We start from the raw sequence: 27,781 nt of genomic DNA, 5'->3' as shown, positions 1-27,781 counted from the left end.
GATTTTCACAGTATAATGAATATATTGAATATACTTTGACAAAGGGTCGTCTGGACTCGAAACGTCAGCTCGTTTCTCTCAGCCAAACCTGCTGAGATTTTCCAGCATTTTCTCTTTTGATTTTCACAGTAGCTTGATTGTAGTGTTAATGTAAGCCTACTTGTGGCTACCAAATAAACTTTTAACTTTACAGTATCAAGACATCCGAGGATGGGTGAGAAATGCCAGCCTTGTCATGAGTTCCAGGGTAAAAATGTCAATTACTGGGGGACAGGGGTTTAAGGTGAAAGGGGGGAAGATTAAAGGAGATGTGAGAGGCAACTTTTTAACACAGAGTGTGGTAATTGCCTGGAATGTGCTGCCAGAAGAGATGGTAGAAGCAGATACAATAACAAAGTTTAAGAAGTGTCTTGACGGGTACATGAATAGGCAGGGAATAGAGAGATACCAACCGCATAGAGACAAAAGGTCTTTAGCTTAGAAAGGCATCAAGTGTCGGCGCAGGCTTGGTGGGCCGAAGGGCCTGTTCCTGTGCTGTCCTGTTCTTTGATCTTTGTTCTTTGAATCACATCCTGAAAATGAATGTTTCAAAAAAGCACACAGTGGGGGTCTCTCCTCAGCTAATCCTTCGATCTGAGTGAGGTGAGAGGTTGCAGCGAACATATCAGTGAATTGGGAACAGTTGCCCGTCTCTCAGAATGTTTATCATTCCCGCTGCCAAGAAGATGTTGTGAGTTAGGATGGGGTCATGCATAAATCTGTCAGCCAGAGATAACTGACCCTGACCAAGAAATCCTAACATGGCTAGCAGCTGTCCAAGAGGAACACTTCTCACAATATTATACCGTACACCAGATGTGCTCTTACCAGTGTTTGTGTTCTCATCCATACGGACCCACAATTAGACCTGCACGTGTCTGATGCTCGAACGTGTAGCAGACTGTGTGGACAGTGACAATTACCTGTAATTCACTGAACTGCTATTTTGATCTGTGAGGTAGCTGTCTGGTCATATCGAGTTGAATGACTCAGATTTATTTCAGGATGACACTACCTGACCCATGGACCACAGGGAGCCTTGGCGCGAGGAGACACAAGACAGCTTCACTTTAAAGTGACAACCAGCTGCTCAAGATGCTAACTTAAGGCATAAAAGCATAAGCAAAAACACTTTAGCTGTCAGGCTGACAAGGGCAACAGTCAGGAATCACGCAAGGTCTTGTGTTTTCAACACCTGTTCTTAGAATGAGATGACGAATATGAGTTTGCCTCAGAACTCGAGCTCATTCAGTTTGATAATTTTGCCTATAGGAAGAGCTTCCCCTTACAAGAAATTGTCCTTTCAGTTTATCTTCATTCTTAGAAAGAACCATGGAAAGGTTACCATGCAGAAAGAGACCATTCAGCCCCTCGTGTCCACACTGGCCAAGAAAGAGAAAAAAGAGGCTAGCCGCTCATTTTAGTCCCATTTTCCAGCACCTGGTCTGTAGCCTTGCAGGTTCCAGCAGTTCAAATGCAGATTCAGGAACCTTTTAAAATGAGTTGAGCATTTCAACCTCAACCACCAACTTAGTCAGTGTAGTAAGGCAAAAGCCAGACAGTGTGGGCTGCAGCAGGAGAGGAATGTATGGAAAGGGTTAAGCAGACAGCACTGTAGTATCCACACTCACCACAGGCAGACAGGACAAAATACAAATAGCTATATCTCAGCCGGCACTAAGACAGTCACACCCCAGGTGGTATCTTTCCAAGGTTACAACAACCATATGAGAACTGATATCACTTATCAAAGTTCCAAAAGGTCCAGAGGAACCATTGTGCCTCTGAAAACGTAATCAAATATCAAGGAGATGGGACAATTAACACCCCATCGAAATCAGTTTGGCAAACACAACGCTTTCAAATTACAAACAAATAGACAGGAGATGTCCAGAAAACGATTAAGACGAAAGGACACAAGACAATGAAACCATATAATGTAACCAAAAACAGAACTGTAACCAATTCAAAGTAACAATATGATGACCTGATGTAAACGTAATGCTTTGTAATGTAAGTAAAGGGCTATAAGAATCTGTAAGAGTCAATGCTCAGTAGAGTAGCTCGGAAGCAAGCTGTAGTTACAACCACAAGTTCTGCTCTCCCTCATGCATGCTGAATAGAGCCGGTTTTGTTGAAGTTTTACACGGTCTCGGAATACTCCGTTCATTCATTCCCTCCTACAATCAATGAATTCCAGATGCCTTCCACCCTCTGGGTGAAAAGGTTTTTCCTCATGTCCTCTCCAATCCTTCTGCCAATCACCTTAAATCTATGCCCCCTGGTAATTTACCCCTCAACTATGTGAAACAAGTCTTTCCTGTCTAGGTCTCTCATAATTTTGTACACCTCAATTCAGTCTCCCCTTAGCCTAACCAGAAAATGAGATGCTGCTCTTCCAGATTGGATTGGGCATCACTGGAGCATTGCAGCAGGCCAAGGATGGACATGTGGGCATGAGAGCAAAATACTTCGCTGAAATGGCAAGTGCCAGGAAGGTTGGGAGCATCTTGTGGACAATCTGAAGATATTCGCTCAGACTCTGTTTAGTATCTGCAGTGTGGCAGAGAACGGGTATGGAGCAGTAAATACAGTCGACCAAATTAGAGGAGGTGCAGGTGAAATGTTGCTTCATCTGAAAGGATTGTTTAGAGCCTTGAACAGTGAGGAGGGAAGAGGTGAAGGGGCAGATGTTGCACCTTCTGCGATTAGATGGGAAGGTGCCTTGGGAAGGTGATGAGGAGTTGGGCGTCATGGAATAGTGGACAAGAGCTGTCATGGAGAGAACAGTTCCTGTTGAATGCTGATTGGAGGTGAGGGGAAGATGTGTTTTGTGATGACATCATTGAAACATAGAAACAAGAAGCAGGAGTAGGCCGTTCGGCCCTTCAAGCCTCATCCACCATTCATTTTGATCATGGCTGATCATCGAATTCAATATCCTGATTCCCCTTCCCCCCATATCCCTTGATCCTTTCCGCCTCTGGAGCTATATATAATTTATTGGCCTCAACTACATTCTGTGGTAGTGAATTCCACATGTTCACCACCCTCTGGGTGAAGAAATTTCTCCACACCTCAGCTCTAAACGGTTTACCCCTTATTCTCAACCTATGACCCCGAGTTCTGGACTCCCCCACCATTGGGAACATCCTTTCTCATGCTGGAGTTGGTAGAAATGGCGAAGGATGATCCTTTTCATGCAGCGGCTGGTGGGGTGGAAAGTGAGGACAAGAGGGCCCTATCATAGGTTGGGAAGGGAGGGGCAGGGGGGCATTGGTTAATGCAATAGGCAGACATGTCAGTAGCACCATTTTCAAAGGTGGCATCATCAGAACAGATGGGATAGAGGCAGAGGAACTGGGAGAATGGGATGGAGTCCTTACAGGTAGTAGGGTGTGAGAATCTGTAATTGAGGTCAACATTCTTGTAAATCCCCTTGGCACTCTTTCCAGAGCAATTATTTCCTTCTTGTGACATGGTGACCAGAACTGTACACAATACCCCAGCTGTGACCTAACCATTCTTTCATACAATTTCATTGTTACTTCCCTGCTTTTGTATTCAATACCTCGCCCAATAAAGGAAAACATTCCATATTCTTTCTTGACCATCTTATTCACCTGCCCTGCTACTTTCAAGGACCTGCAGACATGAAATCCAAGATCTCACTTCCTCAATCCCTCTCAATATTTTCCCATTTATTGAGTATTCCTTAGCTTGTTTGCCTCTTCACTATTAACTACCTGGTCAATTTTTGTTGTGTCATCTGCAAATTTCCCAATCATGCCATGCACATTTAAGCCTAATTCTTATGCTTTCCGCTTGTGACACCTCCTGTTTTATTGTTGCCAACTCTGGTTTGGTGTATTCCTGGAGCCTGCAACATATGACCTCTCACCTCTGAACTACGCTGCCCATATAGTCCCACCAAGAGTGTTCCATCCCTTGTCATGCCAATGATATGGGGACAGTCTCTTTGATCCCGATAATATAGAAAAGTCACCATAGCCCCATAGGCTGCTTTCCCCTTTAAGGGGCAGTGCTGACTGGTGGTGATTTAGCCTGAGGATCACCACACCTCAGGGTTAAGATTGAGAAGGTGGGCCTTCATGAATAACCTTAGCTGATAGGAGAAATGGACCCGCAATGTTGGCATTGCTCTACATCACTAACCAGCTGTCCAACCAACTGAGTGAACCAATAAACCGCAAGGTGAGTAGGAAATGGGGAAGAGGAGGGGGAAAATAGTGGAACAGGGAAAATCTGCAGCTGTGAAGATCCTGGCAAATTTAGTGGCAGGAGCAGTTTTAAGACTCTCGTAGCGAGAGGATTTTAGTTTAAGAACAGAAATGTTTTACTGTTATTATATAGAGCGTTGGTGAGGCCACACCTGGAGTATTGTGTGCAGTTTTGGTGTCCTTATCTGAGGTAAGATGTCCTTGCTATAGAGGAAGTACAGCAAAGGTTTACCAGGCTGATTCCTGGGATGGCAGATCAGTCATATCAGGAGAAACTGAGTCGGTTAGGATTATTTTCACTGGAATTTCGAAGAGTGAGAGGGGATCTCATAGAAATTTAGAAAATTCGAGCAGGTTTAAACAGGGTAGATTCAGAAAGAGTGTTACCGATGGTGGGGGACTCCAGAACTTGGAGGTCATAGTTTGTTTCTAAGAGGTGAACCTTTTAGAACTGAGGTGAGGAGAAATTTCTTCACCCAGAAAGTGGTGAATGTGTGGAATTCACTACCATAGAATGTAGCTGAGGCCAAAACATTGTTTGATTTCAAGAAGAAATTAAATATAGTTCATGGGGCTAAAGGGATCAAGGGATATGGGAGGAAGGGGGGAATCAGGATATTGAATTTGATGATCAGCCATGATCAAAATGAATGGCGGAGCAAGCCAAATGGCCTACTCCTGCTTCTAGTTTCTATGTAAAAGGTTTCTCGGCTGCAGCCTGCCAGATTGACGGTGGAGCAGAGGTAGGCCTGACATGGGGGTGCAGGAAATCACACCTTGGCAGGGGATGGAGGAGTCGGACATCCTGGGGTCAGAGGGGATATTGGTTCACCTCAGGCATCCCATCACATGGAGATAACTTGGTGGGCTGGGTTGAACCACCTCGACTACTCCTAGCCCATAACCAAAACAGTAATGAAACTTGCATGATGGAAGCAGCCCTTTATCCTTTCCTTCAGCCGAGGAACCAGGCAGCTATTAAAACTAAAAGTTAAAGCAACATGTAGCTTCCTTAAAATAGATTAGCCAACCTTTCAACCTGCCTCCAGAGTGGGTTGGGTTGGATTTTATTGGGCTGCTGAGATCAGCTTCAATACTTCTTTCCAGAAAGGTTTTGAATCAATATCTGCAAACATTATCTTTGTCAACTCTGGTGCCCTACATCTGTGGATGAATAATTTATCCATTTTGTGGAGTTGTCTTCAGTCATTCAGAAGCACTCACCATTCAAACAAAACTGTTCAAAGAATTCACACAGAAACCCAGATGCAACAAATTATTCCAGTGTAAATAACCCTGTGACTTCAAAATAATATATAGAGGATGTTGCTTACAAAGGGCTGTTGCTAAATGAAGAGGCAAAGCACAGCAAGTGCAGCCTTTGTTTCTCAAAATACATATTTTATTTATACGAAATTTGTATTCTTACCAAATATTTCTATAATGTATATTTTTCAAATATCACATCTAACCTTGGCTATTCGAGGAGTACCTCCCTCCCCACTGGACCATTCAGTTCACATAATTGTGGGGAACCCACACAGGGAAAGCTCCTCTGCCCAAGTTTGCTACGTCAGTTTGGTTTGAGGGCTGGTTCAGAAGCGTCTGGTTTTAGGAAGTCCTGCCACAGGAATATCCTTGGATTGGCCCAGTTTGAAACCACCAGTGCCCCCCACTTAATGTTCGTAGCAGCATGTTGCAGCATGCCCCCTGTAACTGATGCCACTGAGGTCGTCTATCGGAGAAAGAAAACCTACTGGAGGCTCCTATTATTTTGGGACTGACCAAAAGTGAAAGGAATGTGTGCTGAGGATAATTTTCTTATTTGTATAAGGTCAACACCCTGCTGCACGTCTCTCCAAGTCTTGATTTCCACTGAGGTCAATTGCCAGCAGAACGCCAACAGGGAGCCCCAGCACACCACTAAATGGGCCAAAACAAATCTCCAGCGCTTTGTGTCGATATCTGGGTTCTGTGTACGAATAGTAACATTTCATTACGAATCTGCCAGCTATCTCATTTATTATCTGTTCTCCACTGGCCTCTCTGCACACTCATTACCCCACCCACTGACCATCCGACTCCCCTCCCCACCGACCATCCACCCACTCACTGATCACCCCACTGACAACACACACCCCTCCAACTGACAACCCCTTAATCTCCGACTCCCCAACTCCACTCCCACCCACCCACAATCCTACCCACTTATCTTATACGCTTGGTGGGAACTTTCCCATCCCACGGGCTACGGGGAACGTAGTGGGTGGGGGGGGGGGGGGGGGGGGGGGGGGAGGGGGTCAGACCATGCAATGGTCCGTTGACGTCAGGTGGGATTTTCCGGTTTTGGGGCGTGTGCAGCCGGAAGTCCCCGCCCTTAACTTCATCCTAGCCTCTCAAAGTGGCTGGGCCTTTAAACCTACCTGCTTTACGCCACCTTGAACTGTTAAAAAAGGGGTCTGAGTCTTCCTTATCTCCAACTCAGCTGCCCTCAACACAAGGCCTCAAGGCCTCACTGCACCCCACATTTCTTACCCAGTCCAAGTCGGAAGGTCGGGTGAGAAAGATATGGCTGCATTTCAGGGTAAGAAACGGGGAGGGGAGTGGCAATCTGACTGCGACTGCCACTCCATGGAATTTACATCCTATTGCCTTTAAAAGTAGGCTTTATGAAGCATCGGCAAGGCAAACTATCCTACTGAAGTTCAGATTTGCATGTTAGGCTCCTGAGAGAGTCAGGGAGAAATGATACAAATTCCTAATCCCAATCCTAATCCTATTTTAACTGGCACGGGGCACAGTGGTTAGCACTGCTGCCTCACAGCGCCGGGGAACTGGGTTCGATTCCCGGCTTGGGTCACTGTCTGTGTGGGATCTGCACGTTCTCCCCGTGTCTGCGTGGGTTTCCTCTGGGTGCTCTGGCTTCCTTCCACAGTCCAAAAGACGTGTTGGTTAGGTGCATTGGCCATGCTAAATTCTCCCTCAGTGTACCTGAACAAGCGCTGGAGTGTGGTGACTGGAGGATTTCCACAGTAACTTCATTGCAGTATTAATGTTAGCCTTATTGTGACATTCATAAATAAATCTTACTCCAAAATCGAGCCTTAAGGAAAGGCACTGCAAAATATGATAGGCATTCAGCTCATTTAAGCTACTCTTTTTTAACAAGGTATAATAAGCACAATAATAAATTCTATTTAGTTAACCCCTTAAAGAATGCTGAATAGGCAGATAGATCTCTGACTGTCAAAAGCAATGATGCAAAAGCTCCAAGACACCATTCTAACGGGAAAATCTGTATTATCCACCCTTGGCCACTTGCATTCCACAGATAACTTTCCTAGCAGGTTTGAAAGCAAATTTTTATCTCTGTCTATTTTGATCCTCGGTCCCATACTCAATGAAATGTTCATCCAGCCTGTTTAAAATGAAACAATCAACATAATATAATCTGTTAAATTTGGAAACTATTGCATGTTTCCACTGCATTGTGCAAGAAGAATGCTTCCAAACTCAAATTATGCTTGAGGTTTGTTAATTCCCTGTGCCTGTCCTCCATATCTGTCAGTACAGATAACATGGGTCAAATGAAGACGGGATGGTAGTCAGTTAAGTGATATTTGACCTGGCACTGAGCAACAAAAAGAAGTTTATTTATAGAAAAATAAATTGGCCAAATTCTAATGTTTTCAATGTTTCTTTAACACAATGAGTGTGAGATTATAAACTGTTTTCTAATACAGCACATTGAGCTCAATGTGTCAACTTTAATCTGGCTCATTTGTTCCAAAAGACACCACAAAACCTTTCAGCCTTTCATTTCTGAACTAACAAATTAGAACACGTTGGAATTATAATCCTTACTGTGCTTCAGGCCTTTAGATGCTGCAGATAGATAGTGTCTGCAGTGACAGATCAAACAGCCAGTAAATGGTAAACCAAAAGAGAAAATGCTGCAAAATCTCGGCAGGTCTGGCAGCATTCTGTCCTGGTCCCCCCCATGTCGACACTATAGTTAAGAAAGCCCACCAGCGCCTCTACTTTCTCAGAAGATGAAGAAAATTTGGCATGTCAGCTACGTCTCTCACCAACTTTTACAGGTGCACCATAGAAAGCATTCTTTCTGGTTGTATCACAGCTTGGTATGGCTCGTGTTCTGCCCAAGACCGCAAGGAATTACAAAAGGTCATGAAAGTAGCCCAATCCATCATGCAAACCAGCCTCCCATCCATTGACTCTGTCTACACTCCCTGCTGTATTGGCAAAGTAGCCAGCATAATTAAGGACCCCACGAACCCCGGACATACCCTCTTCCACCTTCTTCCATCGGAAAAAAGATACAAAAGTCTGAGGTCACGTACAAACTGACTCAAGAACAGCTTCTTCCCTGCTGCCATCAGACTTCTGAATGGACTTACCTTGCATTAAGTTGATCTTTCTCTACATCCTAGCTATGACTGTAACGCTACATTCTGTACTCTCTGCTTTCCTTCTCTATGAACAGTATGCTTTGTCTATAGCGCGCAAGAAACAATACTTTTCACTGTATGTTAATACATGTGACAATAATAAATCAAATCAAATCAAATCAAATCAGCATCTGTAAGGAAAGAAAAGAGCTGCCGTTTCAAGGTAAATGGTGCTATGTTAGCTCAATGAACATGTAGGCAACAAAGCCAGACACACTGGCACACTGGCTGCGACTTTTCCACCCCTGCTTTTACCCTCACCCGCCCCCTCTTCTCCACCTTCCCCCTGCACCCACTACCCACTGCAGTTTCCATGCAGTGAGCCACTGGCCACCAGAAGGCTTTTCCAGTCCCGCCAAAGTCTATGGGCTTTTGTGTGCCTCGCCCACTCCGCCACCAGGGAACCACCGCAAGATGTCGACTTTGGTGGGGCCAGATGATCCCATTGGCATGAGGGTTGGAAAATCCCATCTATTGTGTTTAACACATCAGCTCTGGTTCCCCCATCCTCAGCAAGTTATAATGAACTTTCCTTTTTCAGGTTTGTGTTTGTCATACCGAGAGATGCTGGTAATAAGGAATGTGTTTTACATTGTTATGGATATTCAGCTCAGCACCAAGTAAGCACCTGGGTGAGGAATGTACAGATTTGGACAAAACTTTAACTTATTCAGCATGCCCCATGGTTGAAGAAAACTCCTATCGCAGTCGACAAAATGCAACGGATGGGCCACATGTAATACCTAAGCAGTTACAGTCCTTTGAGTCCAAGCAACCTTTTCTTACTTTCAGTTTGTTTAAATTGTAGGTTCGAAAAGAATTGTTCTCAAAGAGTGACTTGCATTTATACAGCATCTTTCACATCCACTGGACATTCCAAAGTGCTTTACAGCCAATGAATTGTGCAGTAAAGAGATAACTCTCACAATAGCTACTGAGCAGGTGCATAAGGAGCTATGTCAGGATAATGTCACAGTGAGTGTGAAGCATCTCAAAGATAGCTCCAGCTGTGTCTTGTCTTATTTAACCTTTGTAAATAGTTCGCATGTAAATAAATGTTTTTGAACATAAAAAGTAGGAGCAAGATAAGGCTATTCAACACTTTGAGCCTGCTCTGTCATTCAATATGATCATGGCTCTTCCTCTATCTCAATGCCATACTCTCATGGTCTTCCCGTACCCTTGACACTTTTAGGGGCTAGAAATCTATTTCCTTTCCAAATATATTCAGTTACTTGGCCTCCACTGCCTTCTGTGGTAGATAATTCCTGAGGTTCACCACCCTTTGAGTGAAGCAGTATCTCCTCATCTCAGTCCCAAATGGTCTACACCTTGTCCTGAGACTGTAATCTCTTGTTTTAGACCACTTGGCCAGTGGAAACACCCTTCCTGCATCCAGTCTGTCCAGCCCTGTCAGAATTTTGTATGTTTCAATTCATTCTTCCAAACTCCAGTGAATACAGGCTTAGTCAATCTAATCATTCCTCAAATGACAATCCTGCCATCCCAGGAATCAATGTGGTGAACCTTCGCTGCACTCCTTCTATGGCAAGTATATCCTTTTTTAAACACGTAGACCAAAACTGCATGCAATACTCCAGGTGTGGTCTCACTACAGCTGCATATAAATCCATGCCAATATATAACTCCCAATCCCATGAGCTTTAACCTCTTGCATGGAACTTTATCATAAACTGTCTGAAAATCCAAATACACGACATCCTTGTCCCTGTACTTAAGTCCACTTGCAATGAAGGCCAACATATTATTTGGCTTCTTAACTCTTTGCTGTACCTGTATGCTTGCTTTCAGTGACTGACGTACAAGGACACCCAGGTTCCTTTGTATATCCCTTTATACATCCCTTTATAGAGCGCCACTGTTTAGCACTGCTGCCTCACAGCGCCAAGGTCCCAGGTTCAATTCTGGCCTTGGGTCACTGTCTGTGTGGAGTTTGCACGTTCTCCCTGTGTCTGCGTGGGTTTCCTCCGGGTGCTTCGGTTTCCTCCAACAGTCCAAAGATGTGCGGGTTAGGTTGATTGGCCATGCTAAATTGTCTGTGTCAGGGGGATTAGCAGATAAAATGTGTGGCGTTGTGGGAATAGGGCTGGGGTGACATTGTGGTCAGTGCAGACTTGATGGACTGAATGGCCCTCTTCTGTACTGTAGGGATTCTATGATATCAACACTTTCCAATCTGTCACTATTTAAATAGTAAATTGCCATTCTCTTTTTCCGACTGAAGTGGATAAGTTCATTTTATCCACATTATTTTACATCTGTCATGTATTTGTCCACTCTCTCAACTTGTCTAAATTGTCTTGAACCCTCTTATATCCTGCTCACCACTCACATGGCCACCAAGTTTTGTGTTGTCAACAAACTTGGAAATATTATTTTTGGTTCTGTCATCCAAATCATTGATGCATATTGTGAATAGCTGGGGCAGTGCACCACTAGTCCACCGCCTTCCCCACTGAAAAAAAACTATTTATTCCTCCTCTGTTTCCTGTCTGTGAACCAATTATAAATCTATGCCAATATATTACTCCCAATCCCATGAGTTTTAATTTTACACCGCATTCTAATTTCTGATTCTAATTTCCTTCAATTCCTCTTTCTCACTAAAGCCTTCGTTCCCTAGCATTTCTGGGAAGATTTTTGTGTATTCTTCTGTGAAGGCAGAACTAAAGTAGTTGCTTAATTGCTCTGCCATTTCCTTGTTCTCTATTATAAATTCTCCTATTCAGACTGTAAAGAATCTACAGTTGTCTTCATTAATCTTTTCCTTTTTGCATACTTATAGAAGCTTTTACAATCTGCTTTTATGTTCCTTGTAAGTTTATTCTCAGACTCTACTTTTCCCCTCTTCATCAATGTCTTGGTCCTCCTTTGCTGAATACTAACGTGTTCTCAATCCTCAGGCTTGGCACTTTTTGAGCAACTTTATATGGCTCCAAATACTATTCTTAATTTCTTTAGTTAGCCCTGGTTGGGCCACTTTTCCAATTTTGTTTTTGTGCCAGATAAGAATGTATAATTGTTGCAAAGCATACATTAGTTCTTTAAATATTAGCCATTATCTATCTCCCATCATGCCTTTTAATGAAGTTCTCCAATCTATCGTAGCCAACTCATACCTTTGCAGTTTCCTTTGACTAGACTTAGGATCCTAGTTTCAGATTGGACTTCTTCACTTTTCATCCTAATGAAGAATTATATCCCGTCATTGTTCCCTAAAGCTGTGGTTCCAATCCTTTTCAGTAACACGGCACACTCCATTGAGATAAACAATTCCACGGAACACCCGCACTTTTTCAACTCAATCGATTGCTCATAAATACCCCACTGTGTCTGCCCCATAGCCACGGCTGCGGTCCACTTGTGCGCTTCTCATAGCAGACACATCAGTTGAAAACCACCGTTCTAGAGTAAGGAGCCAATGAATCCCGACATAAACACACAATGATAGATAGATTACTTCAAGTGTAATCACTGTGCTAATGCAGGAAGTGCAGCAATTTGCACATAGCAAACTCAAACATATAGCAATGTGATAATAACCAGATAACCTGTTTCTGCGATTGGGCAACAATCTGACAGATGAAGTGAGAAATTACGAGGTTGTCCACTTTGGCAAGAAGAATAGAAAATTGGAATATTATTTAAATGCAGGGACTGCCAAATGCTGCAGTACAGAGAGATCTGGTTGCCCTTTTACATGAATAACAAAAAGCTTGCATGCAGGAGCAGCAAGTAATTAAGGCAAATGAAATGTTAGCCTTTATTGCAAGGGGGTGGAGTATAACAGTAGAGAAGTGTTGATACACCTCTGTAGAGAATTGGTGAGACTGCACCCAAAATATTGAATACAGCTTTGATCTCCATACCTGATGGGGGATATATTTGCATTGGAGGCAGTTTATAGAAAGTTCACTCGGTTGATTCCTGGGATGAAGATGTGGAAAGATTAAGAGGAAAGGCTGGGTCTGTACTCATTGGAGTTTGCAATGTGAGATGATCTTACTGAAACATATAAGGTTTATTTTTATTCATTCATGGGATGTGGGAGTCACTGGTTGTCCAGTGTTTGTTGCTCATCTCCCTAATTGCCCTTGAGAAGGTTGTGGTGTGCTGCCTTATGAAGCTTTGAAGTCCGTGCGTGTGATGTTACCACCCGTTCACACCACACTCCTGCTGCAGCGAAAACAGAGAATTTGGCGACAAGCTAAATCTCTGTTCACTGCAGCGGGACGGAAAAATCCCACTGTCGGAAAATTCCAGCCTATGTGTTGTAGGAACACCCACAGAGCTGTTAGGAGAAGTGTTCCAGGATTTTGACTCAGCGCCAGTGAAGGGGGCTCGATGCTGAAAGGATATTTACCCTCATAAGGGGCTCTAGAACTAGACGGCACAATATAAAAATATGGGCATGAGGTGGAGATGCCGACATTGGACTGGGGTGGGCGCAGTAAGAACTCTCACAACTTTAAAGTCCAACAGCCTAGTGTTGTGAGACTTCTTACTAAAAATATGGGGATCTAAAGTCCAAGATTCGGAGGAATTTCTTCCTTGATCACTCAGGGAATTATGGTATATGGGAAGCAGACAGGAATATAGAGTTGAAACCCAAGGTCAGCCATGATCATACTGAGTGGCGGAGCAGGCTCAATGAGCTGTGTGGTCTACTCCTGCTCCTATTTCTTGTGTTCTTGTGTCCAATTCTGGTCACTACACTGTTGGAAGGATGTGAGGACAATTAAGTAAATGCAGAGGAGATTTACCCACATGTTTCCAGCGATGAAGGATGTTAGCCACAAGGCTAGTTTGGAGAAGCTGGGATTGTTTTCCTTGGAGCAAAGGAGATTGAGGAGAGATTTTGTTAGAGGTGTAAAAAATGACAGATTTAGATAAGGTTGTCAAAGAAAAACTCCTCTTGGCTGATTGACTGCGGGACACTGATTTAAAGTTTTGGGCAAGAGAGGCAAGGGAATGTGAGAAAGAACTTTATTATGCAGCAAGTATAATGGCCGAGAAGTCTCTGCCTTACAAGGCTGGTGGAAGCAGAGATGATGAATGACTTCAAAAGGAAATTGATTGGTGTGTTTTGCTAACTATTCTCTGAACATGACCTGCCATCTTTGAAGGTCGATGCATATGAACCCCAAGGGCCTTGTACAACACAAAGATATGGGGCAAGATTTTCCAGTTGTGCGCATTCATAGACCAGAATTTCCCACCTGAGGTCAACAGACCTTTAAATGGTCTGCCGAATTTCTGTCCCACCCACTACGATTCCTGCAGTAAGGGAAATTTCTATCCATGTTTTATCAGCAACTAGACATATGTATCAGTTAATGAGGATTATTATGAAATCAAAGAACCTTCAATATCTCAATATGTTAAAGGTACTATATGAATACAAATAGTTGTTGTTTCATTAAATTTTGTCTGAGACTCCATGGTATGAAACCACGAGGACAGGAAACTTGGACACCTTTGCTGTAGCAAACGCTTTACCTCTTATGAATTGCTCCTTTCACCAAAATAAGCTTCATTCCTTTCTAGAATTTGATAATACTGTCTCCTGGATAATTTGCCCCGTACATTCAACACCCGTCAATGAAGCTAAATCTCAGATGCACAATTAGAGCCAACGTTGTCTTTAATCTGCCAACAACTTGCCTCAGAAACTAAATTTCCCACACAACCCAATGTCTTCTCCAAGTAAAATTATCTGTTTAATTCCAATTGTTGAAAAATTTGGGGATGGATAACTCCTGGGGGATTTCCAGAGCCAATTTCAGTGATATGCAAAGCAATTACAGGGCTTTCAAAGTCCACATCCAATGGGGATTTTCATCCAATCAGTCTGGGTGATGGCCAAAGATTTGAAAGGGCAGGGTCCAGCTCACAATGTAATCCACGCTCCTCCAATGTTTCCTTTTTGAATATCCTTTACACTATCCCCTACCAAAAGGGTAGATTTGCTTCATGTCAGACATTTAGGTTAGCACAGTGGCACAGTGGCTTGCACTGCTGCCTCACAGTGCCAGGGACCTGGGTTCAGTTCTGGCCTCGGGTGACCTCTGTGTGGAGTTTGCACATTCTCCTGTGCCTGCGGGGAGAATGTCCTTCTGGTGCTCCAGTTTCCTTCCACAGTCCAAAGATGTGTGAGTTAGGTTGATTGATTTAGCCATGCTAAATTACCCCTTGCGGGCTAGCCTGTGGGGATTACAGGGATAGGGTCTGGGTGAGATTCTTGTCGGTACGTGCTTGATGGGCTGGATGGCCTTCTTCTGCACTGCCGTGATTCTATGGTTCGATGCTTTATTTTGATTTCCTCTCTGTCCCTAAGGGGAGATGTCTGACTTCTGTTCAGCACATAATGCACGACTTTCATCATTAACCTAAGGAATGGCGTATTCAGCATGCCGACTATTTCCTCAGCATTTTGTAGTGCAGAGCAGTACATTGCAGTAGTATCCACTGAGCAAAATAGTGTGCAGTGGTATTTCTTTACAGCATAGTAGATTCTAGTGGACTATATCCATTGGAGTCCAATGTGATGGAGTGCAAGAAGGTTGTTTGTATGCGCCAAGTAGTGAGTAGTGGAGTGAAACAATGTCCAGTGAGGTGAAGAACAATGAGATGAGGTAAAGAGCTTTTTTTTTTCGATATTCAATGGAGTGCATTGGAGTGGGGAAGAGTGGACTGGAGTGGGCTGGACTGCAGTGGAATAAGGTGAACTGGAGTGCAGTGGACTGGAATGAGTGGACTGGAATGAGGGAAAGTGGAATGGGATGAAAAAGGCTGCTTTGTACAAAAGTCCAGTGACTCCAGGTGCACCACTTCAGCGTACTTTGTCACTTACTTTGTCATCTGAACGATGGGCATGGTTCCAAGGCGAACAAATCCTCCATCTTTCATTCCGGTAATGCTTTTCACACGGAACTGCTCCATCAGGTCAAAACCTGTTTGAAAATACCCACAAGAGAAAACACTGATAGTATAAGAATTGTTCTGAAAATGAGGGGGGTGAAATAGGCCGATGCCAGCAGTGCACAAATGTAGCAAATCAGCAGCCAGTATTTGATTGCGACTGATCTTGTTTCCGGTGAAGTTCACGGAACAACGGTCCAGACTCTTTTTTTTTTCAGATTCATTTCCTGGTCTCATTGCCACTTTCATTTGGTTTGAAATGAAAAAAAATCTTGGTAATACTTTCCAAGTCAGTGAAAATATAAAAGCTGTCACAGTGTAGAACAGGCTGCTGATTTCGTTTCGCACTGAGGGAGGAGACTGATTTCACCCCTGCTATGTTTTATCATCTTTCTCATCATTTAAAGTAGAGTAATCAAATATATGGTGTGCAGGACAGTTCCATTTGGCTCACTGTATGCTTTGCCTAGACTCCCAGGCAATGTTCCTAGCAGCACAGGAAACTGTTCCTGTTACATTTGGTACTATAGCAGTCCCACTGCCCCTTGGTGTCACGTGTACCAGTGGCACAAAAGATTGCCTCCTCTGAGTAATGTACAAAAACCCTAATAGATGAGAGAAGGGCTAATAGTTCCTTCTTATGGTATTGATTTCATTAATGTCCTTAGCAGCTTTTTTAAAATGACTTACAATAGTCATTCAAGCCAATGTGCCAAAGGAAAAGTGAGCCTTCGGACACAACAGAAATCCTCACTCGTGTACAGTGGGACTTTTAAAAAATCCGTTCATGGGATGTGGGCATCGCTGGCTGGGCCAGCACTTATTGCCCATCCCCAAGGGCTTTTCAGAGTCAACCCCACTGCTGTGGGTGTGGAGTCACGTGTAGGCCAGACCAGGTAAGGACAGCAGATTTTCCTTCCCTCAAGCACATTCGTGAACCAGATGAGTTCTTACGACAACCGATAATGACTTCATGATCATCAATAGCCTTTTAATTCCAGATTTTTATTGAATTCACATTTCACTGTCTGCCGTGGTGGGATTTGAAACCGGGTCCCCAGAGCAGTACCCTCGGTCTCTGGATTACTAGTCCAGCGACAATGCCACTATGCCACCGACACGCTGAAAACTATTGCTGCTTCTGTTCTGCTGCACACTCATTGGGATAGCTCAGACTTGATTTTGTGGACTTGTGCCTGAGCTGTTTGGATCTAGGTCAAGATGGGGTCATGTTTCTGTCTGCTTATGCCAATAATATCAATGCCATTGGGGTGGAATAAGCCAAGCCATCACAAAGGTTCAGAAAGAATTAAATATAAATACGACCTGCCCAAAACCACTTACATGTGATCTTTTATGTTGGTTTAAGATTCAATGTGCCCAGGCCAGGTCCTACCAACAATGTTGTCCATGTCGACAGGTTAATTTTTTAAAAATTCACAGAATGTAAGCGTTGCTGATTAGGCCAGCATTTATTGCCCATCCCTAAATGCCCTTGAGAAGGTTGTGGTGAGCTATCTTCCTGAACTGCTGCAGTCCATGTGATGTAAGTACATCTATGGTACTGTTAGGGAGGGAGTTCCAGGATTTTGACCCAGCGACAGTGAAGGAACGGTGATATATTTCCAAGTTAGGATGGTGAGTGGCTTGGAAGGGAACTTACAGGTGGCGATGTTCCCATTTGCCTGCTGCTCTTGTCATGTTCTAGATGGTAATGGTCTTGAGTTTGTAAGATGCTGTCTAAGAAGCCTTGGTAAGTTCCTACAGTGCATCTTGTAGATGCTACACACTGTTCATCGTTGGTGAAGAGAATGAATACTTGTGAATGTGGTGCCAATCAAGTGGGCTGCTTTGCCCTGGATGTTATGCTAATTGAACTGGTTTGGAAAGGCTCTTTATAGGTGCACAGACAACAGTGGTCACATTTTAGAGTCGTAGGGTGGGATCTTAGAATCATAGCATTATAGAATCCCTACAGTGCAGAAGGAGGCCATTTGGTCCATCGAGCCTGCACTGACAACAATCCCACCCAGCCTCTATCCCCGTAACCCCACCCTGCTAATCTCCTAACCTACACATCTTGGGACACGAAGGGGCAATTTAGCATGGCCAATCAACCTAACCCACACATCTTTGGAGTGTGGGAGGAAACTGGAGCACCCAGAGGAAACCCACGCAGACATGGTGAGAATGTGCAAACTCCGCACAGACAGTCACCCGAGGCCGGAATTGAACCCGGGTCCCTGTGAGGCAGCAGTGCTAACCACTGTGCCACTGTACCCACTCTCACCGTCCTCAAGATTGCTGACAGGAGCTCAAATGTGGCAAAACCCGAATGTTGCAGGTATCGCCAGTGAGATCACAACTTCTGATTTTCACCCCGCGCCGAACTGGTTCACCCAGATGTGAACCTGGCAGTGCCAACCTTTGCCAGCAGGCATTACAGTGTGGAGCCCAGAGGGAACCTCATGGAGCTGGGGGATTTATTTGTGTGTGGTGGCAGCCGGGAGTGGACGTGGGAGCTGTGGATGTTGGCGATGGCCGTTTACGGGATGGGGGAAATGCGGGGGTAGAGGTGGTGGGTGGGTGGGTGCCGACTCTGACTGTATGGGTGTGGGGGGGGGGGGGAGGTTCGTGGGGAGAAGTGGTCCGATGTTTGATGGGAATGGGGAGAGTTTCCAGCACTGACTGTGTAGGTGATGGGTCGGGGGAAGGGGTCTGACCTTCGGCGGGAAGGGGATTGGTGGCACAGATTGTTGGGGGATGGGAAAAGGGTCTGATGGTGATGTCAGGGGGAATGGGGGGTGGCACTGAATTTGGGTGGGGGAGTGGTGAGTGCAGACTCCGATCGGATTGGGGGGGGTGGTGGTTGCCACTGAGGCCTAGGTGATGGACTCGGAGGGAGGATCATTCATGTACTGATTGGGGGCCCCCTTTAAACATGGCGTCTCAGTGCAGCCGGTCTTTGCCGGTGTGTTAATGCCCCGCCCCCGGCATGACATTGTGAAACTGGGTCAGCTGATTTTTTTGACAGAGTGTGTGAGAGAAAACCAACCAGGAAACGTGCCATTTTCCTCGCCGGAGCCAACACTCTGCCAAATTCTTGTGAGATCGTCCTAATAGAGTTTTACGGCATAGAATGAGGCCATTTGGTCCATCGTGTCTGTGCCGGCCATCAAATACCGATCTATTCCAATCCCATTTTCTGGCACTTAGCCAGTAGCTTGTATGCAATGGCGTCTCAAGTTCTCATCTAAATGCTTCTTAAATGTTAGTTATATTACACTTAATATTTTCTAGGTACTTACATATCAAAAACTATATCATTGGCTAAGAAGCTGAAGTGCAACAATGAAATTATTGAATGGTTTGGTCCAGCTATATTTTAAAATCATGTTCAGTCAATTATGTTACTCACAGATAAGCATTGTGCTTATTTTTGGTGATAAGCCCGTTTTCAAATAAATAAAATTGCCCCAGCTTACCTCACTTAAATATATTCAAGCACATTGGAATGGAAAGAAAATAAAAAATTATGCTCCATTACATTGACCACATTGTGTTGGTTCATATAAATATTTATGGTTGTGATGAAGCATAGAAATTTTAACAGGAACCACAGCCCCAGCCAGTGAATACAGAACCATTGAAAGTGCAATTTGAGCACAATGTTGTGACGTGCACAGCACAGAAACATTACCCCCAGCTAGTCAACCTTAGCATGAAAATATTCAACCAGTTTAGGCTTTTTAACGGTTCGGTTTGAAAACTCGTAACCAGGATATGATTGTCGTGGATGACAAAAAAGGACTCGTTGCAATTTACCCAGATGTGTCTACGACTTTGCTTTTACATTGCTGGTATCAAACTCACTTACCTGGGATGTTAGCTGAAGCTTTGTTTTCCAGTTTGTATTGACTGCCTTGCAATCTCAGATTGGGACATAGCACATCTGTTGAAACAAAGAATAAAATATTACTCAAAATATAATAATAGAATACTTTAATGGAGTTATTATAGGATATTGTGACATTGCACACTGCAAAATCAATCATCTGTTGTATAATGACCGCAGCACTATTGCAATATAAACAGAACATGCTGGAAACTAAACTAGGCAGGTCTGGTAGAATTAGTGGAGAGAGAAACAACTTGAACGTTTTGAGTCTGTGTGACTTTTCTGCAGAGCACTATTGTGATGTACAATGTATTATCCTGCTGTTAAGATGAAGCTGTGCTTAAACTAACCTGTCCTTAAGTCAGCAGTCTAAGTTCTCTTTGCATGATATCAAGAAGCATATCATTGCCTTGGTGAGGAAATTTGCAGGGTAAGATGTACGCCACAAACTCTGTTCTCTAGCCAACAACTTCATCCCTTTCCCTAGTGTTAATGTCAGATATACACACCTTTAGTTTCCTATTTGGCCCGGAGGTAAGTTTCTGACCACATGTTTACTTTTTTTATTCAACCCTGGGACATGATTCCCTCCCGAACGGCATTGTGGGTCAACCCACAGAACATGGACTGCAGCGATTCAAGAAAGCAGCTCACCACCACCTTCTCAAGGGCAACTAGGGATGGGCAACAATTGCTGGCCAGCCAGCGACACCCACATCCCACGAATGAATAAAAAAATGGGCATGGCTGGCCAGCATTTATTGTCCATCTCTAGTGGATGCAACTTTTTTATTCATTCATGGGACATGGGTGCCACTGGCTGGCCAGCATTTCTACCCCATCCCTAGTTGCCCTTGAGAAGGTGATGGTGAGCTGCCTTCTTGTGTTCACCCCAGTCCAACGCCGGCATCTCCACTTCTTGAATTGCTGCAGTCCATGTGCTGTGGGTTGACCCACAATGCCGTTTGGGAGGGAATTCCAGGATTTTGAACCAGCAACTGCGAAGGAATGGCGATATATTTCCAAGTCAGGATGGTGAGTGGCTTGGAGGGGAACTTGCAGGTGCTGATGTTCCCGTGTATCTGCTGCCCTTGCCCTTCTAGATAGAAGTGGTCATGGTTTTGGAAGATGCTGTCTAAGAATCTTTGGCGAATTGCTGCAGTGCATCTTGTAGGTAGTACACACTGCTGCTACTGAGCGTCGGTGGTGGAGGGATTGAATGTTTGTAGATGTGGTGCCAATCAAGCGGGCTGCTTTGTCCTGGATGGTGTCAAGCTTCTTGAGTGTTGTTGGAGTTGCACCCATCCAGGCAAGTGGGGAGTATTCCATCACACTCCTGACCTGTGTCGTGTAGATGGTGGATAGGCTTTGGGGAGTCAGGAAGTGAATTATTTGCCATTTCAGAAGGCAGTTGAGAGTCAACCACAATGCTGTGGCTCTGGAGTCACATGTAGGGCAGATGAGGTAAGGACAGCAGATTTAGCTTCCTGGAGTACATTAGGGAAGTACTAAATTACATTAGAACTGAATCACGAAGGAGACTTACTTCTCTCTCCATAACATTACCCATCATCACCCCTGCTTCAACTCGTATTCTCTTGAAATAATTGTCCATGCCTCCAGTACCTCTAGATCTAAAAGCTCAAATCTCTCCTGATTGATATCTCATTTTTACACCATCAAGAAACTTAATCGTAGTTTCAGCTGCCTGTAATCAATCTTGCATTAAAACTGTTCACCCATCAGCCCCGTATTTACTTATCTACATTGGTTTCCATCAAATAATTCCCATCTTTGTTCTCAGTTCCCCATGGTCTTGCTCCTCTGTACCCTGCACCAGCCCTCCAAACATGCCAAATCTCTGAAATCCTCCTGTTCTCGACATCTCCAATTTTAATTGCTCCACCCCAACCTTCAGCTGTCAAGGCCATCCAAAGCTTGGAAATCCCAACCTGAGCTCTCCATCCCAGTGCCTCCCTTTTCATTATCAAGATGCATCTTAAAGCCTCCTTCTTTGACCAAGCATTTGGTTACCTGACCTATGGGCCAGGATTTCCATGGAGTGGCAGTCACTGTTGGAGCTGCACATTTCTTGCCTGAACATCTGATCCAGGGCTGGTGAGAAATGTGCAGTACAGAAGTTCCAGATGCCTTCCCGTGCAGGGCAGCAGTGTCAGGGGATTTTTAAAAAAATTTGTTCATGGGATCTGGGAGTCGCTGACTGGGCCAGCACTTATTGCCCATGCCTGAGGGCATTTAGAGTCAACTGTGGGTCTGGAGTCACATGTAGGCCAGACCAGGTATTTTATTTATTTACTTCATAGAATCCTACAGTGCAGAAGGAGGCCATTCGGCCCATCGAGTCTGCACCGACCACAATCCCACCCAGGCCCAATCCCCATAACCCCATGAGTTTACTCTAGCTAGTTCCCCTGACACTCGGGGGAAATTTAGCCTGGCCAATCAACCTAACCCGCACATCTTTGGATTGTGGGAGGAAACCGGAGCACCGGGAGGAAACCCACACAGACACGGGGAGAACGTGCAAATTCCACACAGGCAGTCACCTGAGGCCAGAATTGAACCTGGGTCCCTGGTGCTGTGAGGCAGCAGTGCTAACCACTGTGCCATTGTGCCACCCCATAAGGATGACAGATTTTGCCGGAAGGATGACTTGTGCCACCGTAAGGTTGACAGATTTCCTTCCCTCGATGCCATTAGTGAACCAGATGGGTTTTTTGCAACAATCAACAATGGTTTCATGATCATCATTAGAATATTAGGCCGTGATTCTCCCATTTCGACCCGCAACTTTTCTGTCGGGTCGCGGTGGGAGATGCGCGTCTCCGGCTTTGAACAGGGATTGGCGCATGCGCCAGGAATGCGTGCGCATCTCTCGGAGCTGGAGAACAGTCGGTGGACCGATCACACTGGAAACCGGCGAGAAGGCAGGGAAGTAATTTAAATCTTTTCTGCATGTATTTTAAATATGTTTATTCGTTAATTATCGAGACCTTTCAGGTCCTGATTGAATCTCCCACCCCGCCAGGAGCACTTCATTCCGGCGGGGTTCAGACTAGCTCCCCAAGTTTGGGGAACTAGCAGGAGACCCTGCCGGAATGAAGGGGGGGGGGCAATCCGGGCATCCCAGGGGGTCAGACAGTGGGGGGTGGTGCCCCCTGGGCATATGTCCCCTGGCAATGTCCAAGGGGCAAAGTGCCCTTGCACTGGGGGCACTTTGGCATTGCCCACCGGACATCGGGCAGTGCCAAGGGGGTGGAGCCTATTGTGGGCAGGGCCTAGGGGTGATTGGTGGGGGTGGAGGGTCCCGCTGCCATTCTTCATGGGGGGATCGGTCTGGGATAGAGGGAGGGCAGCGATTGGGGTGGGCTGGTGGGGGCGGGGGGGGGGGGGCGGCGGAGGGGAGCTGGTCTACTGGGGGCGGGTCTGCCGGGGCAGGCACCTGCCTCCGTGGGGGGCGGGGGGAGGGGGATCTGACAGGGTGAGGAGGGAGTAAGGGGATCACCACTGCTGGGGGGTGGGGCCTGGACATCATGGCGCTCTGGGACGGCGGGAGGGGTCAGGGCTGGCCTGGGAATTGCTGTGGGGGCCTCGATCGGGTCATGGGGGTGAGCTGGAGGGGCAGCACTGCGGTGGTCCCAGGCTGGCCAGCGATCAGGCTGGCCAGCAAATGGGATGTTGACAGTTTGGGGCCACTGCACATGCGCAGAGTTCCAAAACTGTCAAACTCCGGCGCGAATAGGGTCACCCCTTCTCGGTTTTTAATGAGATTCCCGACTGGGATATCTGCAATGCACAGAGTGGGGAGATTTGGGTGAGGAGCTGAACTGACAGAACAGTCGGGATTTAGAACAGTTCTCCCACCAATTCAGCACTTCTGGGATAATCGCGGCCTTAATTTCAGATTTTTAATTCAAGTTCCACCATCTGCCATGGTGGGATTTGAACACTGGTCCCCAGAGCATTACCTTGTGTCTCTGGATTACTAGTCCAGTGACAATACCACTACGTCCCCAGCTCCCCTGCGAAACCAAGCCCCCTTTTTACGGCACTAAGTACTGTAAAGCAGGGAAATGTAAAGGTCCCAGCCACATTGAAAACCCAGGGAGAAAGTAAGTATTGTATGAGTGGGAGAGTAGTCAGTAAGTGCCAGAATTATTGGGTGTGGGGAGTAGTCAGTTGGATGGGGATCAGCGGTGTTGGGAGGTAGCTGAAAGGGACAATCATTTGGTGGGGGCTAGTCGTTGGCAATCAGGTGTGCACTGCGAGCGTGGGGATTAGTTTGTGGTGGAGTCGGTTGGGTTGCTGCAGTAGTTGGGTATGGGGCAGTAGACAGGGGTCAAGAGTGTAGTGGTGGTGAGGTGCTGAGTGTGCAGTGGGAGGCAGTTGGGTGATGTGGGGCCAGAGCCGGTGTTGGGTGGCAGGAAGGTGGGAGTAGTCAGGGGTAGTGGTGGGATGGGGTTGTCAGGTGACTGCAGCTGGGGGAGGGGGGTGGAGGAAGTCAGGCTGAGTGAGTACAATAGTTGCCCAGGAATTAAAAGTGAATTTAATACTTCTAATTTTTCTTGGGTAACCACTCTGCTGGGAGACTTGGAACCATCCAAACTATCAAAGTTTCAGATGGTTCCTTCCAGGTGCAGATACCTGTTGGAAATTTAACCTTCCAGGCAATTACCAGGCAGCCCTTATATGAGGACTTCCAGGGGAACCCCCCAGGTGCCGGGCTACTTCTAGGTTTTGGGTGAATTACAAAGAGGGGCTACTTTCTAGCTTTTATATCCAGATATTGCTACTCAAGTGCAGGTGTCAGGGACTTCTTTTATTAAGAAGTTGCTTCCCAGCCTTGGCTCACTTCCTGTAATCCCATCACGAGAGTTGCCACCTCCTACTGGATCTGCCGCGTTTCCTGTTCCAGGAAGCTGGCTGTGTTTTTCTGACACACAATCGTGTACAACAGATGAATGGAACGTTGGGCATTTGTCACTTGTGTTCTACTCAATCGTTTAAGAGTTGGATGGTGTCATCCCTTTCCCACAGTATGTCCCTTGTTAGATGGTATTACTGTGTTCAGCAAGTGTGGCTCCTGCTCTGCCCAAGACCGCAAGGAACTACAAAAGGTTGTGAATGTAGCCCAATCCATCACGCAAACCAGCCTCCCATCCATTGACTCTGTCTACACTTCCCGCTGCCTCAGCAAAGCAGCCAGCATAATTAAGGACCCCACGCACCCCGGATATTCTCTCTTCCATCTTCTTCCTTCGCGAAAAAGATACAAAAGTCTGAGGTCACATACCAACCGACTCAAGAACGGTTTCTTCCCTGCTGCCATCAGACTTTTGAATGGACCTACCTCGCATTAAGTTGATCTTTCTCTACACCCTAGCTATGACTGTAACACTGCATCCTGCACTCTCTCGTTTCCTTCTCTATGAACGGCATGTTTTGTCTGTATAGCGCGCAAGAAACATTATTTTTCACTGTATGTTAATACATGTGACAATAATAAATCAAATCAAAGTATCTGCTTATTTTAGCTTTTTTAAATCATATATATATAATATATATATATAATTTATATTTATGGGATGTGAGCATCACTGGCTGGGCCAATGTTTGTTCCCATCCCTAATTGCCCGGCTTGCTGGGTCATTTCAGGGAGCACTTCAGAGTCAATCACATTGCTGTGGGTCCCACCCACCTGACGAAGGGACAGCCTGTTCCGAAAGCTAGTGGCTTTTGCTACCAAATAAACCTGTTGGACTTTAACCTGGTGTTGTTAGACTTCTTACTGTGTTTACCCCAGTCCAACGCCGGCATCTCCACATTGGTCTGGAGAAGGCCAGCTCAGGTAACAACGGCAGCTTTCCTTCCCTACAGGAGATTAGTGAACAAGATGGGTTTTTATGGCAATTGACAATGGCTTCACAGTCATCATTAGACTTTTAATTCCAGGTTTTTATTGAATTCAAATTTCCCCATCTGAAGATCGACACAGAACAGAAATAGTTCAAACCAATACCGACACTCTCCTCACAATGGCTCCGATCTGAGCTTGAATTATGGGAAAAAGGGGGTTGCGGGTGGCGTTCCGGAGGTGAAACAATGGTGCTGTTCACACACATTGACTGAAGAAATGCAAACACACACCTGCTGACTGTCCTTTTGCAATTCTCGGTAAGTGTGGTGAATTATAAAAAGAACACAGCTGTCATTTTTAAATAGTAGACTGACTCAGTGCGCTAAATCAAGTATTAGGTTTAAAGCCCAGTCCTGTAAATAATCTGTTAAATATAAATCCACCATTTAGTGGATACTTTATCACCAACGTGGCTATCGACTTGGCATTTTGAGATTGTAAGTGACCAATTTGTCAGCTCGCTGAAATCTTTCAACAGCTGTCACTCCCAAAGGAGGGAAAAAGGATTCAAACTGAAGAAATCCAACAGTTTTTGTAAGATGTGTGTGAAGGAAAATGTGGAATTCTATTTCCTCCTGTTGCTCAGTGAAAATTGTTTCCAATTAATTCAAATAAGTTGTTTGCCTTTGTCTCCTCAATCCTGACCTCCCAACAGTGGGCACAGTAAGAAGCCTCACAACACCAGGTTAAAGTCCAACAGGTTTATTAGAAATCACGAGCTTTTGGAGCGCTGCTCCTTCTTCAGGTGAGTGGAGAAACAGGTTTCACAAACACGGCATATGTAGACAAAGACACAATTGCAAGATAATGATTGGAATGCGAATGTTGGGCCTTAGCCTGGTGTTGTGAAACTTCTTACTGTGCCCACCCCAGTCCAACACCGATTTCTCCACATCATGGTTGTGAAACCTGCCTCTCCGCTCACCTGATGAAGGAGCAGCACTCCGAAAGCTCGTGATTCCAAATAAACCTGTTGGACTTTAACTTGATGTTGTGAGACTTCTTACTGTGCCCACCCCAATCCAACACTGGCATCTCCACATCACGGCTCCCGAGAGTAAGTTATCGAGACACCTATGAGGTAAATGTTATGACAACAGAGCTAATAATGCTGCCAAATCACCAACTCATCCCTGGAAGAGTCAGATGTCTAGGGCCGACCTTTCGCCGTTAGCTGTGTGGCTAAGATGCCCATCCGCATCCATGGCAAGTACAAAGGAAAGAGGAGTCTGTAGACAGGAAGGACAGATTTGATTCTATGACTGAGAATTCTCAACAGTGAGTGTGAGGTGAAGAAACAGTAGGCCCCACAGCCTATGGTTTACTGTCCATGCTAACAATCCCCTCAACTCCGACTATTGCTCCTTGTTCTGTGTCACTGATTGCCATATCTCCCCTCCAGGCTGTTGTATAAAAGTTCAATGCTGTTGTCATCATCACAACTGACTGTTACTCCTGCCCTGGCAACCCAGAATGCATGAACCGAGTAAAAAGTCTGACTTTAAGCACATGGGTGGAATAAGTATCAGCTGTAACATAGCATCAAAGTATATGCTTGCCATTCCTGATCTGATTGACTTTATTCTTCCTCAGAGCTTTCAGATAAAAAGGTCTGTCTGTGAGGATGCCCAGAGCTCTTTGCACATCACTAATGCCAATCGCTGGACATGCACACTCACACACACTCACACTCACACACACTCACACTCACACTCACACACACTCACACACACACAGAACTGCCAGGGATTTCAAAGTAAAGTTTATTTATTAGTCACAAGTAGGCTTACATTCACACTGGCATTAAGTTACTGTGAAAATCCCTTAGTCGCCACAGTCCGGTGCCTGTTCGGGTACACTGAGGGAGAATTTAGCATGGCCAATGCACCTAACCAGCATGTCTTTGGACTGTGGGAGGAAACTCGAACACCCAGAGGAAACTCACGCAGACAAAGGGAGAACATGCAAACTCCACACAGTGACCCAAGACAGGAGTCAAACCCGTGTCCCTGGCGCTGTGAGACAGCAGTGCTTATCACTGTGCCACCATGCCGCCCCATGCGCCTGTTCCATGATTCTCTCCACATCTTTGGCAAATGTGTACCTTGTCAACTGACACATTGTAAATATACTTCCTGTCTCATTCTTTGGTAGACAGTGAAATATGCTGAAAATCTGTTGTGCCACTCTTTATGCTACGTTCAGCAGCAGTCTTCTGCCTAACATGGTGCAGTGCCCCAACCTGACGTGCATC

The 27,781-nt window shown here is 45.3% G+C and overlaps 1 protein-coding gene across 3 annotated transcripts in view; it reads right to left on the bottom strand.

Moving 5' to 3' along the window:
* The window catches only part of col22a1 (collagen, type XXII, alpha 1), a 339,481-nt gene that overhangs the window by 205,316 nt on the left and 106,384 nt on the right, over positions 1-27,781 (bottom strand). For all 3 annotated transcript variants that reach the window (XM_078215791.1, XM_078215792.1, XM_078215793.1), the window contains 2 exons: positions 19,569-19,643; positions 15,624-15,723 (listed from right to left, as the gene is read on the bottom strand). In XM_078215791.1, the coding sequence (XP_078071917.1) occupies positions 15,624-15,723; positions 19,569-19,643 (175 nt within the window). The remainder of the gene's footprint in view (positions 1-15,623; positions 15,724-19,568; positions 19,644-27,781) is intronic.

The sequence above is a fragment of the Mustelus asterias genome, chromosome 7 (genome assembly GCF_964213995.1).
Source record: "Mustelus asterias chromosome 7, sMusAst1.hap1.1, whole genome shotgun sequence".
Classification (NCBI taxonomy): Eukaryota; Metazoa; Chordata; class Chondrichthyes; order Carcharhiniformes; family Triakidae; genus Mustelus; species Mustelus asterias.
This window is presented reverse-complemented; position numbering and strand designations above follow the sequence as displayed.